General features: G+C 43.9%; 2 protein-coding genes across 9 annotated transcripts in view; both read left to right on the top strand.

Moving 5' to 3' along the window:
- Window positions 1-4,730, top strand: part of AP1G1 (adaptor related protein complex 1 subunit gamma 1) — a 51,705-nt gene extending 46,975 nt beyond the window's left edge. For both annotated transcript variants that reach the window (XM_055819172.1, XM_055819173.1), the window contains exon 23: window positions 821-4,730. In XM_055819172.1, coding sequence (XP_055675147.1) covers window positions 821-922 — 102 coding nt within the window. In that variant the 3' untranslated portion in view covers window positions 923-4,730. The remainder of the gene's footprint in view (window positions 1-820) is intronic.
- A 1,758-nt stretch (window positions 4,731-6,488) lies between these two features.
- PHLPP2 (PH domain and leucine rich repeat protein phosphatase 2) overlaps window positions 6,489-16,097 on the top strand; it is a 48,572-nt gene continuing 38,963 nt past the window's right edge. For 3 of the 7 annotated variants that reach the window (XR_008749860.1, XR_008749859.1, XM_055819171.1), the window contains exons 1-2: window positions 6,489-6,679; window positions 7,006-7,250. Coding sequence is in view for 5 of the 7 variants with exons in the window: in XM_055819171.1 (XP_055675146.1) it covers window positions 6,542-6,679; window positions 7,006-7,250 (383 nt within the window). In the remaining 2 variants the exon portion in view is untranslated. Of the gene's footprint in view, window positions 6,680-7,005; window positions 7,251-7,553; window positions 7,629-8,709; window positions 8,899-16,097 lie in introns of those variants that run through there. The other 4 variants (XM_055819169.1, XM_055819168.1, XM_013297695.3 and 1 more) reach the window with 4 other exon arrangements.

The following is a 16,097-nucleotide window of genomic DNA, read 5'->3' as shown; positions in this document are numbered from 1 at the left end:
GCTGGTTGGAGCAGTCGTCATCCTTCTTTCCCTTCCTCTGCTATCCCTTTTGCATGTTTAACTGTAGGTATGGGGAAAAGAGCCAGAAACAGCCAACTCTTTGCTTTTCCTTTTAGGGTTTTTGGGAAGGAAGATTTTTTTGAGAGTAAGGAGAACAGAGAACCTGGGTGGAGCATGCTGTGCTCTAGCTATTATTAAGGGCCACCAGATGACAGCCAAATGACAGTCTAAAACAACTTCTGAGCTATTCTGTTATTTTACTCACAGCAGGAGGAAGTGTTCTTAGAGACTCTGTTTCTAGTCTTTTTTAGGCTATTTCCTTCACAGTGCTATTGCTGTATGCAATATTTGAAGTTTCCAGACCACTGCTTTGAGTGAACAGCTAGTACGGGAAACGACATCGCTCCCTGTGAGCCGAAGTGCAGAGCAGCGGAGTCTGGATCTGCCCCTACTTTCTTCCGTTGTTAGCTGGGACTTTAAGGCAGTGATTTTTTTTATTTAAGGACTTAAATGCTTGTGAGAGCAGGGCCAGTGCAAAGAGAGATGTGAGTCAAAGCTGTGCTATAGATCAGGTACAAGCTTTCAGAAAAACTGAAATTACAGTGCCCAAACAACATCCTACCAGATTAAGCACTTATCTGCAGTGTCATAGCTTACGCTGCACATCCTTCCAGCAAGCTCTTGTGGTGAGGAAGAGGTCTGTGTTTTGTATTTGTGGGGTAAGGGAGGGGAGCTGGACATGGGAGGATTTGCTGACCTTTAATGAAGACCTGAATTTGTTTTGTGTTTGTTGTTCTTTTTCCCCCTTTTTCTCTTGTAGCAACAACTACGTATGCGGATCAAGTTGACATATAATCACAAGGGCTCAGCAATGCAGGATCTAGCAGAAGTCAACAACTTCCCCCCTCAGTCTTGGCAGTGAGGCTCTGGCACCATTCTTATTCTCACCCCACCCAATCAAAAGAACTCTGGGAAGAAGGTTGTGATCCTTGGCAATCCCCCAAACTGCACCATGGGCATGGGGAACAGATGAGACCTGCTGATGAGGAGGAATTTTCCTGAAGTGATTGCTGACTTTGAAGCATATCTATTAAGACTAATCTCCTCTCCTCTGCTGATGAGGCTGGTGGCTTGTGGAGACTACTGTGCACTCCCTCACACACGCATTCACAGCCAGAAGCAACGTTCCCTTCTCCCTTCCCCTCCCTTCCTTCCCCCCCGACCCTCTGTAAAGAAACACAGCCTGGTTGGAAGAGAAGTCTGGAATTTCTAGCAGGGAAACTTTCTTCTCTCTGCAGCAAGTGAACAGCTGTCCCTTCTTTCTGCTGTCTTTTTCCCCTGGGGTGGGCAAGATGTGTCGTCATACATTACTAGCTGGATTCCTTCAGGCACTTCCATCTGGGGCTCAGACTGGGGACTTGGGGAATGTCGGGCTGCCCTGCCTCTTCTTGTATCCCCAATATCTGAAGGGACTGGAGGCTTCTTATGGCCTATTCAGTGCATTATTGTATACACCCACCTCTTAGTTATGTGATACGTACCAAGAGCAAGTTAGGCCTTGGGAGTTCATCTGCAAACCTGGCACAGTGCAGGAAAAGAGGTGCTAGTGAGCGTTGGTAAAATTGCTTTGGTGCTGTACTTGGAAATGAAGACCTTATACTTTAATTTTCTTTCTTACCATCAGTAGCTACAGCTGTGCAGATTCACAGTCTTCTGTAGCTTCCCCAGAAAGCACGGTGATTTACGAGAGGTGTAGAGATACGAGGAGCAGCTGGTTTTCTACCACAGACTGTTTCAAAGCCTTTTAACCCAGTAGTTGTGGTTTATGGTAGAAAAGATTTACTCTGTTTTGTAGATCAGTCTTTGAGCAGGGGCTCTGTTCCTGCTCATCAGAGACTATGCTGCAAAGTTGCTCTTCCCAGTTATTCCAGACCTCCTCCCCAATTTAATTTCCAGAGCCTGTTGTAGACCCCCTGGATTCCATTTGAGTTACTTCTGACTGGGATATTTGTGTTGTATCTGTAATATTGGCACTGAAATAAAGACCATGCGGTTTAAAGAGACCTTTTCCCATTTTGTAACTTAATTGATCATTGTAGTTTTGCTCCTTGCTCCCCTTTCAGAGAAGTGTGCAAGTTAGGTTCAGATTGAAGGTTAACTAAACTGTTTCTTGAATGGAAGCCAGCTGTTTTGGGTATTTGGATCCAAAGATGTGAGGTCCAGTACTCTTCTAAGCTTACAGAAAGCTGTGTTTGGTTATGCTTCCTAGTGGGAACTGTTGTCAAGGTAGTACAGTTCTGTGAATTCTCATGGAGGTGATGTATAGGACAGAAAGCAGTGTAGCAAAACTATTCAGATGTTCAGCACTCTTCAGGGAGGAAGAAGGGAGAATATATATTAGACCATCCATGAGTGTGCTGGTAAGCTGAAGTTACTCCAGCTTCCAACCCAGTGCTTTCTCAAAAGAAATGGATGGCACACCTGCTTTAATTTTGTTCTGGAGCTTTCCAGATAGTGATCATTCAGCGCTCTGGTGGCAAGCTCAGGCACAGCTTTTTGTGTCTCCAAAAGTGCTAACACAGGCTCCAGTCCTTGCCAAAAACATTACAAGAGTGGTGCATGGCGTACTTAGGGAAAAATGAAGACCTATTCTGCCCTTGGATTGGGAGCAGGAGGCCGGTAAAGGTTATTCAGTCTGCTGTGGTTTTAAGTGCATTAAGTAATATAGCATAGGACCAACTGTCACTGACTTCAGTGCTGGTCTGTGTAGTGGAAGAAGTTTATATTTTCTTGGAGGGCATTTTTACTGCCTTACTGATGAAACAGGCTTGGGCCTTTGTATTAGCAAAGAGCTTTATTATTCTACTGGAACTGGCATCAGCATAGAGTTATAAAATCTAGCCAAATGATGTATGATTTCCTTAAAAGTAATCCTGGATTGTGACAGGGTCATGCCTTGGCTGTCAGTGGTGAGATAGATACTGTGCTTCAGCTAGAAGTATGAAGCAGACAGTCTCGCAGAAAATGGCTGAACTGAAGTCCATTTGTGGGTGCTGAGCATTTACCTTTGCTGATTTCACTGCAGCTGTGACTGTTCACCACCCCACTAGCTCAAACTCCTTAGTGTTGAAGGCCGAGCATGTGAAATTCAGACTCTAGTGAGCTCTGAGGTCAGATATGAAGCTAAGAGAAAGTCTTTGCCTTAGTTTCTGAACTCCTGTAAGTTCTCCCATTCTCCTTACAGTTGTACATGGTCACTTGTACTGAAAGCTGGCACACATCAGTCTCCATTTGGTTTTGTTGAGAAAGAGCATTGGTGTAGGAGATTAGATGGGGAGATCACCTGGCCAGTTTGTTGCACATAGTTGGGAACAGCCTACATTGTCCCTCTTGTACTTGTTTTCTGTCCCCTAGAACAGCTGAGTTTTGCTGTTGGTCTCTGGTAAGCTTGTAGGGTAAACTCCTACGGTGTTCTTGGCAACTTCAGCCACCCTTGCACAGTGTGCTTAGGGGAATAAGCACTTTGTCATGTATTTCTGAGATGAGGTGGTGCGTGTACCTGAAATGCATTTGCTTGAAGCCATCTTTGGCTATGAAGTACTCCCCTGTAGCAGCCAAACGTTCTTGTTGTCCTTGGAGCTCTTTCCCTTCCTGGCTGTGGGATGGGGTACTAATGTTATGCCAGAAGGAAGGCCAGGTTTCACATGTTCCTGTATCTGCAATACTAGATACCATTGCTTGCTCCCTGACCCCTAGGTGCATCTCTTAAGCTCTGTGTTGCTGCTTTGTTTTCTCACTGAAGGGTGCTCACATGTCCAGATCTGAGGCACTCGGAGGATAGGGCGAGTCTTTTTTTTTTTTTTTCTACCGGTTAAATGCAACGGTTCTTACATGTCTGGTCAGCATTTTCCTTGCTTCAGTGTAAGGGGAATATAAAGGGAGCAAGACACAGACTTGAGAGATTATCTGGATTTTTTTCAAGTGAATGTATTTTGAGTTAAAAAATGATAGAATAGTGGCCGTAATGGGCCTGAAAGGGGAGGGGAGACAGGAAAGTCCTAAGATTTTTACTTCATCCAGGTTTTGGTTGGACAAAATATGGCCTTGAACAACCTTTTGAAGCAATATCAGTGAGGGGACTGCCACTCATACAGTACCTTGGATATATAACTCAGAAGATGCTGGAATAGCTGGGAAAGGTGACTTAGTGCCTTCCCCAAGGCTGGTACTAGCTACAAGATGGAGCAGCAAAGATGACTTTTTTTTTTTAGATCTGCCGGTGCGCTTTCTATGTGTTCATTTTCTACTTGGGAGCTGTGAGGGAAGGAGCTACTGGACTCCTCCCTCTGAACTTTCACTCTATTCCTGTATATTCCTTTTTCTTTCCTGATGTTGTAATTTACATTTTACATAGAGCCCCATCCCACCTCTTTGACAGTATAGTTAAAAAAAAAAAAAACCACCAAAAAAACCCCCCTAAAAACCCCAACAAACCCAACCAAATTTAAAGTAAAAACATGCCATTTGAGCAGGGAGCCTGGTGGCATTCTAACTTCTGCAGACCTATTTTTGAGATGTGAAAAATTTAAATAAATGCTGAGTCTTAGGTGAGTGAGGAGCATAACAGATGTAAACATTTTCATGGGGTGCATTAGACTTCTGCTGTGTGTATTGTCTTTTGGTTGAAACAAATTATGAAGTGATTAATAAAATGAGTCAATATTCAATGATTTAAAGCTGTGCCTTGTTGCTTTTTGCAAGTACAGTGGGATAGGACTTACTGATTCTTAACATTTGGCCGTGACAAGGTCAGATGATGTGAAATGGTAAGAGCAGAATTTGAAAAACTTTCCAGGCAATTTCAGAGAGTAAAATCAGTGTAGACAATTGGAGAATGTTTAAACTGTTCATGTGAAATATCACCCTGAGAGAGGGCTTGTCAACTACGAGCAGCAGTACTTGTCCAGGTGCTAGAAAGGTGTGATGAGATCTGAACACAAAAATGTTTTTCTCCAGTGTTTGCAGCCTGTCCTTGGAGTTCATTATGATTCCTTTGCTGATTAAAAAGCTGCCTTTCATACTCTATGTGCCTCAGGGATAAGGATTTTTGTAATTTTGTTGTCTGTGAAAGCAATACACGTATCTGCGGTAAGGTTCTTCCTTGCATTTTCTAGTCACACTTTATTAGATAGCTTTTCATGTGTTTTCTAACACATAATTGTACTTTGCAAAGTGCAGTCTCCTGTGTATTGCCATACACCTTTCCGTTACGGAGATTCTCTTGAGGCAAAGTAGTTTGAGAACTACAGGGCTATAGCTAGAAATGCATTGTAATCATGCCTTTCTGTAGAGCAAACCCAATGGAAATTTGATTTATTTTTAAAGTCTTCTCAGCTCATGGGTACAGTCTGGAAGTGTTAAGAAATAGGTGGCTGTTCAGTTACTGCCGTGGTTTAATGACATGAATTGATGCAAAGTGCCAGAGAGCACGTGTAACCTTGCTGGTAAGATGGGTTGTCTGTCAGTTCCTTGTGTTTAAATAGGAGAGCCCTCCAGACACCAGAATTCGGAAGTGGTATCGGAAACAGTGGGTCTGTGTGGCAGTGAGCAGTCCGTCCCCTGAGGCCCCGGTTCTGGAGCAGGACAGACCGCTGGGACGCTGTTTCTCAGCCTTTGTCCTGTGCCAGGGGCCCAGGGAGCGCTGTCAGGCGCTGCTGTGTGCGTCACAGCGGAGTGCTCAGATAGACGGGGAAGAAGGCAGGAAGTGTTTAAAGGAAACCTGTAGCAGAACTCAGAGTTTGGCGCAGTAATAATACCAACGGTGAGAATTTGGAAAGCACGTCTGGACTTAATTCTGAAATAAACTAGGAGTTGGTGTAGCAAGGAAGAAATGTGATGATTGCAGGCTAAAGCATGTTTGCAGTTTGGAACCATTGGCACTTACGGGGAAGGTGGGAGGCTTCTGTTTTAACGTGCTTGATCCTGTTCAGGCATGAACAGTAGCTGTCTTCAAGCATTCACCGAATTCTGGTAAACTGCGCAGTGACGATGGTAACTATTAGCAGCCACCACATAAGACTGCCTGAGCTGATGTGCCTGGCCGGCACGGCGCTGAGAGGGCGATGTGCAGGTACTCCGCTGTGTAACTTCAGCCCTGGGAGGCGGGTGGTGGCAGGCAGGGGGTAAGCGAGGGGGATGGCGGCGGGCTCGCTCTCTCTCCTCGCCCGGTCAGTAGGCAGTTGGCGCCTGACGCCCCAGAAGCAGCCGTGTCACCCGCACTAGCGCAGCCCCAGGCCGAGAGCGCTGGGGAGCGCAGCCCGCGGGCGCTGCAGCACCCGCCTGCCGAAAGCTCCCGGAGCTGCTGCGGCTCAGCCGCTAAGCCCGGCCGCGCCCGCGGAGCTGGAGCCGCGCGGCGGCCCCGGCAGGCCCAGCAGCGCCGGGCGCGCTCAGGGGCGGGGCGGGGCGGGCCGTCGGGCGGCGGAAGCCCGCGCGCTTCCGGGGCGGGGCTGCCGCTGCCCGGGGTCTCGCCGTCCGGCCGGTGATGGGGGAGGCCGGGCCGGGACTGGGGGCCGGGCCGGGGCCCAGGGAGACGCCGGAGCCCGAGGAGGACGAGGCGGCGGCCCCGGGCGGTGCACGGGGGGGCCGGGCCGGGCCCCGCGGCGGCATCCGGGTGCTGAAGGTGAGGAGCGGACCGGGGCCTGCTCTGGGGCCGCTCGGGGCCCGCCGGCCGCTCCCGGCGGGGCGGGTGGTGGGGTGCGAGTCGTCGCAGTGGGGCCGCCTCGGCTGCTTGGGGCCGCGCCGGAGGCGCTGCCCGCATCGACCTTGGCGGGACGGGGGGCTGGGTTCTTTCTGTGCCTGTCTCCGAGCGGGGCGGCCCGGCCCGGCGCCCGCGGGGTCCCGCCGGCTCCTGGCGAGGGGCCCGCCCGCGGGCCCGGCCTGCCGTGGGGAGGGAGGCCGGGCGCTGCCGAGCCGGGCGGCGGCTGACATGCTGGTTTGGGCTTGCAGAGGAACGTGAAGCGCAACGGGAGCAGGAGCCGTTTGATCAGGAGCCGCTTTGGTTCCCGTGAGAGGGACTGGCTGAAAGAGGACGTCGGACGAGGCTGCGTGTATCTCTATGGAAAAGATTCTGCAGCTACTGCTTCTTCAGACTTGCGCTTGGTCCTCTGTACGGTAGACACTCTGGCGTCCGAGATATGCGATGGAGAAGGGAGGAAAAACCTCTTTTTGCAGCTTCATGGAGACCTGGTCAGGTGAGGGTGGAGAAAGGATAAATCAGTTTAAGAAACATTGCTTTTGTCTTGGGGAGCACTGTGCGTGCCTCTGCACGTTAGCAGGACCCATGTGGGACAGACAGAGGCAGCTGGTAGCAGTTACAGCCGTGGGTAATGCAATCCATAAAAATGAAGCAGTGGTGCACCTTTTACGCATTTCTTAGTTCAGCCATAGGTAGTTTAGCTGGGAGGGTTTGGCTGGTACTCCAAGAGGAAATATGTTCTCATTTTATAGGTAGAAGCTACTGTTCATATACTCCTTTGTTATGTTTTATGTTACAGATGTTTTAGCATCCAGAAAACTTAAGCTATTTAGGAGGCTGTAAACAGGTGTTCTGAGTCAGTGAAACATGTAAGGTACTTTCACAGTTATGTCATTTAATATTTATGTGTTAGCGATTTTTTTGCCAAGAAGAGTTGCCACGTAAATAATTAAAGGTAGAAAGGTAACGTAGTAGGGGTTATATAAGGAAGGCTTAAGCATCAGATTATACGTTTTATGCCTGCAGTCGATTTAGACTGTAAATAGACAGCTCAAGGTTTAATGTACGTGAACATTACACTGTGGATGTATTGTGGACTCCTCTAGGTTTACAAGCTCCCATTATGTTTGTCAGGATTTAGACTTTGCATTGATTCTTCTGGACTTAACATTCAGTTGCCACTCCTGTTCTCAGGGGAGAAAAATTGCTGTGGTTTTCTTACTTGAAGGCAAAGCAGTAGAGCCAACATACACTGAACAAGACTAGTAGCTGGTTTTTTGATACCAAAACAAAAGTCGTAAGTCGCATGTATCCAAATTTTACAAACATGGCGTGTGCCTGATCAGGTAGGGCACAGGAGTGATACTGGCGAGAGCTGCAGAGAATAGGATGTGGTTAAAGCCAGCTGTTGAAAAAAGTTGTTTAGACCCTTTTACCTCGCCCAGCTTGGGTTATTGGAATTGGGGATAGTTCAGTTAGATGGACACGACCATAGCTATCAAGGCAGCTGAAAATCTCCATTCATTGCATGAAGAAATTACAAGGAAATTGGCTTGTTTTGGATCCTAACAGTGAGCAGATTTCCCAGCATTTAGAAAGTAGAGCAGACCCTTTACTGCGTATCATGAAAAAGCCTGGGTAAAGCTTGTAGGTGTGTTCAGAGAGGGACATTTTGACTTTTTTTAGCTTTTGAAATGGGTTTTGTGTTTGAGTTCTTTTCAGCATCTGTGTCTTGTCTCGTGTTAGGTAGCCATGCCTGTCTTTGTTTTGTGGCAGACTTTGCACTGGATAAGTAAATTGGTCCTGCTACCAGTGTTTCGGAAGCAAGTACTGAGTTGTAGATGTTTACTTCCCACTCTTGTTGCCTCTTGGTCTGTATAACGCTTTGTCAGACTTTGTCTTAAATTTAATTGAGAATTCTTGATTACGGTGCATCCGTTCCTTGTAATTCTCAGAATGTATTTACCACAGAAGAGATCCCTGAATTACTTCCCGCTGGGGGTGTTCTCAGCAGAGAAATGGGAGTTCCCAGCGTTGCTCTGGTAACATTTGTGTTGCTAACAGGAAGCAGGCCTGAGTGGCACCTGCTTGCATGACCACAGGAAGATGACAGAATCCTCAAGATATCCCCATGCCCTGTTGAGGTAATTCCTTCCTCGAACAAAGTTTTCTGATTAATAATGTGTTCATGAATATAAATTATTCTGTTAAGCATCTGATTGCATTTTACACTTAGGTACATTTGTCTCCCAAAGAACTTAAGAATTATTCCCCCCTTTAGTATCAGCAGGTGACTTTCTTACAGAAGCCAACTGTGGCAGTATTGGCATCTGATTCAGAAGACTGAAAGCTGGACAGTAGATGGAAAAATAACAAATGTTTTTGTGTATTCACTTTAAAAGTTCGGTGGTGTCCTTGTGATCATTCTGCATTTCCCTTTCAAGTCTGCATGCAGGGGAGGGAGTCAGTTTCTGTCAGAACTTTTTTTTTCTTCTCCACAGTGTACCTCAAGGACCTTTAGAGTTCTCCTAGCCTTTCCTGCTGTTAGCATTCTTTCATATTCAGAAATTATACCTTCCTGCAGAGGGGAGGATTAAACAAAATTAGCATGGATACCACCTTTGGTCTGATAGCCCTCACAACAAAAATGTGAACTGCAAAGATGTGAAACCTTGACTGTTGCTTATGAAGGGGAGCTACAGTTGCAGCAGGAGTTGTGGAACAGTTGCTGCTTTTTGTTGGCTTTTCTGTCTCCTTACTTTAACAGAGCTGCTTCTCTGACTGGTGGAAGTGTCCAGTACCTGATATGTGATACTGATGTGGATATAATGGGCTGTTTGTGTCAGGTAGCAGCTGCTGTGACAGCCAGGGTGTTCTCCACGTGTGCTAGCATTCAATGCATATTGCACTGGGTACAAGACAAATTTTTACATTTCTGATGTGATTGCATGCCAGTTTGGGTTTGAGAACCACGTTGTGTTCTCTTGAAGGGAAAGCATATTTCTCCACCTCAAGCTTTAACTATCGCCTTTGGAACCTGTCAGCCTTGATCGTGTTAGTAAAGAAATTCTGTAGAGAAACTGCTGTTCCAGATAACTGGTTTTGGTTTTCCCTTTCCTGACCTGCCCTAGGTTTTGTTAGTCAATCACTTGGCTCTTGACAAGAACGTGGAACAGTGACCCATTCAATCAGGTCTCCATAATGTCTCCAAAGGCATTCAGCGAGTTGTTCCCTTTCCTGGTTTGAATGTGGTCTGTAGGTAACAAGCTGGTTTGTTCATTGCTTTAATTACAAAGCCCTGTGCTGGACCTATGTGCATCATTAGCTAAATGCCTGGACTTGGGGCTGATGTTTCCAGACCCAGCTTACAGCTAGAGCCAGGAGAGTAGCTCGGCTGCGGGCTGGGAGTCAAACACCTTTCACACCAGGTCATCACACTTGAAATGTGTAATACTAAGCTGTGCTACATCTGCAGAGTGGTCAGATACTGCATCCTGCATACATGTGACTTCTTGGGTGTAGTTTTTTCTGTTACCTCAAGCTCTTTTGCCAGGTAGTGAATTCCAAAGACTTAACTTTTTGGCAAGGCTTTTGTCTTCCAGCCAGTGGCAATCAAACCTAGATGGTACAATAGTACAGACCACTCTTTTGGTTGGTTTTCAGACAGAAATGGTACTATGGCAAGAGAGGTACATTTGTTAGGGTATTAGGCCTGAACAGATATTTCTGCCAATGTTTCTTTTGTATGTGGCTTTTTTATAAAAGGAACAAAACAGAGGGCATTGTGTTTGATCTCTTCAAGAAACGTATCAGCTTGACTTATGCAGATAAGAAAGAAAATGAAGGGTTATTCAAATTAGCATTTTGAAACCCTACAACATTAATTCTTGCTGAAGTGAAATATGAGAAGAATAAAAGTAATGAAAAAGATCAGTCTCCTCTCCAGAAGGGGCAAGTACGGTGAGCTAAAATATCCAGCTTTTTCGGGGGGGTAACCACAATACTGTACTTCAGAAAGTATTGAGTAACCTATAGAACTGTGATTTAATTTGTGTCATATGAAAAGTGCTTATCCCTTCATGGTATTAAGGTTCTTCCTCAATTCTGATGATGATGTAGTTTAACCCCAGCTGGCAGCAAAGTACCATGCAGCTGCTTGCTCACTGCCCCCACCCACAGCAGGATGGAGAGGTTATTCAGGAAATAAGTAAAACTCGTGGGTTGAGATAAAAACAATTTAATAATATGAAATAAAATATAATAATAATAATAGTGATGAAAAGGGAAGAGAAATAGAGGAGTAAAACCCAAATAAACAAATTAATACAGTTGCTCACCCCTGTCCGACTGGTGCCCCAGCCTGTTCCTGAGCAGCAATTGTCTGGGCATGGCCAGCTCCCCCCGGTTTATATACTGAGTATGATGCTCTGTGGCATGGAATAGCCCTTTGGCTAGTTTGGGTCAGCGGTCCTGGCCCTGCTCCCTCCCGGCTTCCTGTGCACCTGCTCGCTGGCAGAGCATGGGAAACTGAAAAGTCCTTGATTTAGAGTAAGCATTACTTAGCAACAACTAAAACATTAGGGCGTGATCAACATTTGTTTCATACTAAGTGGAAAACACAGCATTGTACCAGCTACTAACAAGAAAATTAACTCTATCCCAGCCAAAACCAGGACAAGTGTATTGTTTGCAAAAGCCTCAGTCCCTTCAGCAGCCAAATTGTGTTTTGAGTGTTTGTGGGGGTTTTTTCCTAGGAAATCTAGATGGAGGCTACTTGAAGTGTTCTATTTGTGAGTGATACTCAAGCATTTATGGCTCCTGAGCTGTAGGTCATATGCTGGAAAAGTTGTTTACTGGCCAGCGTAAGGCTTTAATAGCAGAAGAATTGGAATCTAGCAATAGTCAGGGGAAACACAGGCAAGGTATTTGGAGATCCAGTCAAACCTCTCATATTCTTCTTGGATACTGTGCTGAAGGCTATAGAGTACATCAGGGTTTACTGTATTGCAGCATTGTTCAGTGCAATCTATTATTTATTCCAATTTTTAGTAGCTTGCCTGTTATAGGAGACAGATACACAGGTTTGTCATTTCCAAGATTACCTCAGAAAGCTCTTTTGAAAATTGGTGTCATGTTCACTGCTGTCTGTTTCTATAGCAAAAAAAAATAGATAACATAAACCTGAGTTAAATATTTGTAGAGGTTCTTGGCTCTAAGCTTCTAGATCTCAATAGAAAGTCCTAAAAAAGACGGAGAGCCTATGTTTGAACTGAAGAAGTCTCTGCAAAGAGAGAGGCATTGGTGGCATTACGGTCTTTTGAACAATCTCTTGTCCAATGTCCATCTTGCAAAGCAGGGAAAGAAGCACTTCATAAACCAGCTTTTCATGCTGATAGTATGAAGAGCTGTATCTTAACTGGACTAGGCTCTTTTTTCAGGAGTTCCAAGAAAGGAACAGTGTCAGAGTGACTGGTGGTACAGGTGATCAGCACTGTCTGAATTTACATTCTTGACTGCTGTTTTCCTTTTGGGGGGGTTTTGTTTTGGAAGCTATTTTCCTTTTTATTTTGGCAAGCATGAGATCTGGTCCTTGCTTATAGGCTCTCCAGATGATTTCATCAGGCAACACTTTTTCACTGTGAGGATGATGGAGCACTGGCACAGGTCGTCCAGGGAGGCTGTGGAGTCTCTATCCTTCAAGATACTGAAAACCCAACTGGACAAGGTTCTGGACAACCGGCTGTAGGTAGCCCTGCTTGAGCCAGGGGTTGGACTGGATGATTACTCCAGAGGCTTGTTCCAACCACATTGAGTCAATGATAAAAAAAGATTTAAAAAATAATTTGAAAAGTTCAGAAATCTGATTGCGGTTTTACTGATGCTAATGGAAAATAATTTATTTAAATAAAATATATGTATTTAAAGTCATAAATACTTGCATTACTGCTTTGTAAGATTTAATGCTGTACTTGCCATTAAACTTACTTTCTAGTCAGTGTAACGGGTTAGAAATATCTGTACTGAATTTTTGGCAAATTGAACAGCAGTAATCATCTAAGCTCAGTAATTTGGCATTATGTACCTTAAACTCCTATGAATTCTGAGCATTTGTTCAATTTGTTTTGGCAAGTTTAGGTTAATTTGGCTTTCTCTTGGGGGGGGGGGGGGGGAAAGTCCTTACAAATAATTGGGAACGTGGCAGAAACTTTGTCATGTGTGTGCGTGATAGCATCTGATTTGGATACCAGAAGAGAATAGTTAGGCCTGGGGAGGGATTGTTTTTCCTGCTGAAATTTATCTGAATTTGCATTAAACTACACTGGGTAGCTCTTTATTTCAATTTCTTTACAGCTTTAAAGAAGAGGCAGAAAGAAAAGGCAGTTTTCCAAATGTTTTTTTGTATTTATAAAAGCACCACCACCAAAACTGACAACAAACCACCAGTACAGCAGCAGTGGCATGCATTGCTGACAGTCACCTTGATTACATCTTAAACTTTAAACTGATGCATGCATATTATTCTTATGTATGAGTTTTGGAGTGTACTTACAGTACTTATCAAATTGTTATCTCTGACATTGCTTTTGGTCGCCTTGGAAGCTTCATGAAATCAGGGAAACACCTAAAATCAACCAGAAATTATGACCAGTGACAGATGTTGGTATGAATAAACGATGTTTTATACTGGTTAAGGCAGCTGATATCTCATAAACTAAAACTTAAATCCTACTAGTCCATTCAAGGAAGGAATAAGAACAGATTACCAAGCAAACCAGCTCTATCAGGGAGTGATCCTTCGGGTGGATTTGAAGATACAACAGATCAAGGTTTTTCTCCTTTGTTCAGTAAAGCCTATTTATGGGTTGAAATTTGCCAGTAACTTTCTGGTTGTATTTTGGGCTGACTAGAGACTGCAGCCTGCGAGGCCTGACATCAGTTTTATTAGTCAGTAGAAGCTCCAAGAGACAATTTCTGAAGCAAGAGAAAAGGGCTTATTTCATAGACAGCCTTCTGGCTAGCAAGTTGATGTATTACCCTGTAAAACAAAAGCAGGGGAAGCAAAGTTGCCCTAAGCAGGCTTAGCAAACATTGAGTAGTAAGAACTGGTTTTCAGGATCAGCTTTGTATCAACTACATGGTCTTTTCAGGCTAGAAACTTTGTTGGTTTGGATCATAACTTCGTGAGTAATCCTGTTTCTGATGCAGAGGTCCTGTATGTGAAGTGAAAGAGCTGCAATGTATGTGCTTGAAATACCTGAGGTCATTTTACTACTTGAGGTGCTGTGTCCTGTTGGCTACAAAGGAAGTCTGGATGACTACATAGTTGCAAAGGGGGCATGTTTTATGAAATCAGTCCTACCTTAATTTTGAGAAGGCATTTGTAAAGCTGGTGGTAATAGTGGATATACTATAATATAATCATTAAAAAGAATCAGAAATATTTTTTTCTTTGGTTGGGAAGAAGCAGAGATTTGCTCCATACAGTAGTAAAATATTTCACGTTAAGACATGCAGTATAAATGATATATGCAAGTCAACAAATTTTAGTAGAAAACAGGTCTTACCAAACAAACTTGATCTTGATGCTTTGAAATTTCAAGCTTGATTGCCAAAGGCATTAGTCATTTGTTGCAGTGTGTGATGTTGAATTTGATGATGGGCTTTGAGCAACCTGATCTAGTTGAAGATGACCCTGCTCATTGCAGGAGGGTTGGACTATGACTTTAAAGGTCCGTTCCAACCCAAACCATTCTGTGCTTCTGTGTTCTGATGTCATTGGTGGAAAAGCAATGCACAAACCAGTAAAACTCATTGGCTGATACCTTTTCAAATTGGAAACTGTTGTTCAGTGGAAGCGTTATTTTTTTAGAGGGGTTAGCATATGTCTGAATGAAGAAGGCTAAACTTGCACTCTTCAGTTGTTCTATTAATAATCTGTGGCTAAAATAAAGGTAGCAACTCAGGAAGGCCTAGAACGAGGGAGTGGTGAGTGTTGAGAAGTCAGTGCAAGACGCTGATCTAGATACGTTTAACATATGGTATTCCCTGGAAAACACTGCTTTTCAATATCACTGGATATATGTAAAAGCCAAGCGTACTAAATAGTAAGGAGGAGAGGAAAGAGGCTATAACTTGCAAAAACTACAATTGAGGGGGACTCGTGGATTGAAGGGATATGAGTGAATGTGCCAAATAGTCGAGAGCAGCTTTGATCCAGGAATATAAATACTCTTGAGTATAACTAAGAAGTCTCTGTATGTTTGTGTATGAGTACAGTGAATAGTCATGTTGGTATGCTAAAAAAAAAAAAAATTAGTGGTAAAATTTATTTTGAATCAAAGTAGACCCACCCTAGCAAGAAAAATTTAAAAGCCTCGTTTTGAAAAGGAAGTTAGGTATAGTTAGTTGCATGATTTATAAACACCTGTTTAAAGAACAGGTGACAAGTCGGGATCCAGTGACCGTAATCTGAAGCTAGGCACTTTTAGATTAAAAATGAGGATTTTTATGTGGATAATGAAGTGGATAATGAGTGGACAACTGGAGAAAATTTATTTTAACTCCCGTCTTATGTTTTCAGTGCTTAATGTTTTACACTAAGACTTTTTTCCCTAAAGTAGAACTTCTGATTTAGGGAGAAACTGTTATTTTTATTGCAGAAAATAACAATTCCACATCTCTGGAAGAAGTTAGACGAGAGGATCAAAAAATTTTTTCTGTTCTGAATATACTAACCCTGATGTTTCAGGGGAACTTACTGCCATTTATTCAAATTAGGCACTGAATCCTTCCTATGACCTGTTGTAGTTCTAAAAATGTCTTTTCTTTAAATGTACTGTTTGAGTTAATTTGCCAAAGAGTGAGAATCTTACACTGATGAGAGCTAAAGAGTGTGGGAAATTTTTTTTCTTTCTTTTTAGAAGTCGTTCTTCAGGAGGATTCTCATATGCTTTGCTCCCAGTTGCATCTGGAAGAGAAATTTATGTAGAGCTCTTTCAAATCTTTCAGTCATTATACGTAGGTTTTTAAAATTATTTGGAGTCTGCTTTTTGTGCAGTGTTTCTAGTTTTGATTCTTGTCATTGTTTCCTCCTGGTGCTCCTTAAATCATAGAATGGAAGTGATCACCATGGATTGTATGGCATATGTCTGTTGCTTTTCCTCTGTTGCCCTTCTGCAATGTAATTCTTTAAGTGTTACAGTTCTTAAGTGCTACTTGACAAGCAGGAAGCACGGACCCCGGGGATGCTTTTCAGGGGAGCAGAACAACCAGTATGTCAGTATTCCTCACACTTTAGCTGCATTGAGCCTTGTTTAATCTTTTTTGTGTTCTCACACTGCTT

Source organism: Falco peregrinus, chromosome 14 (genome assembly GCF_023634155.1).
Source record: "Falco peregrinus isolate bFalPer1 chromosome 14, bFalPer1.pri, whole genome shotgun sequence".
Lineage (NCBI taxonomy): Eukaryota > Metazoa > Chordata > Aves > Falconiformes > Falconidae > Falco > Falco peregrinus.
Note: the sequence above shows the minus strand (reverse complement) of the source record. Positions and strands in the feature narration are given on the sequence as shown.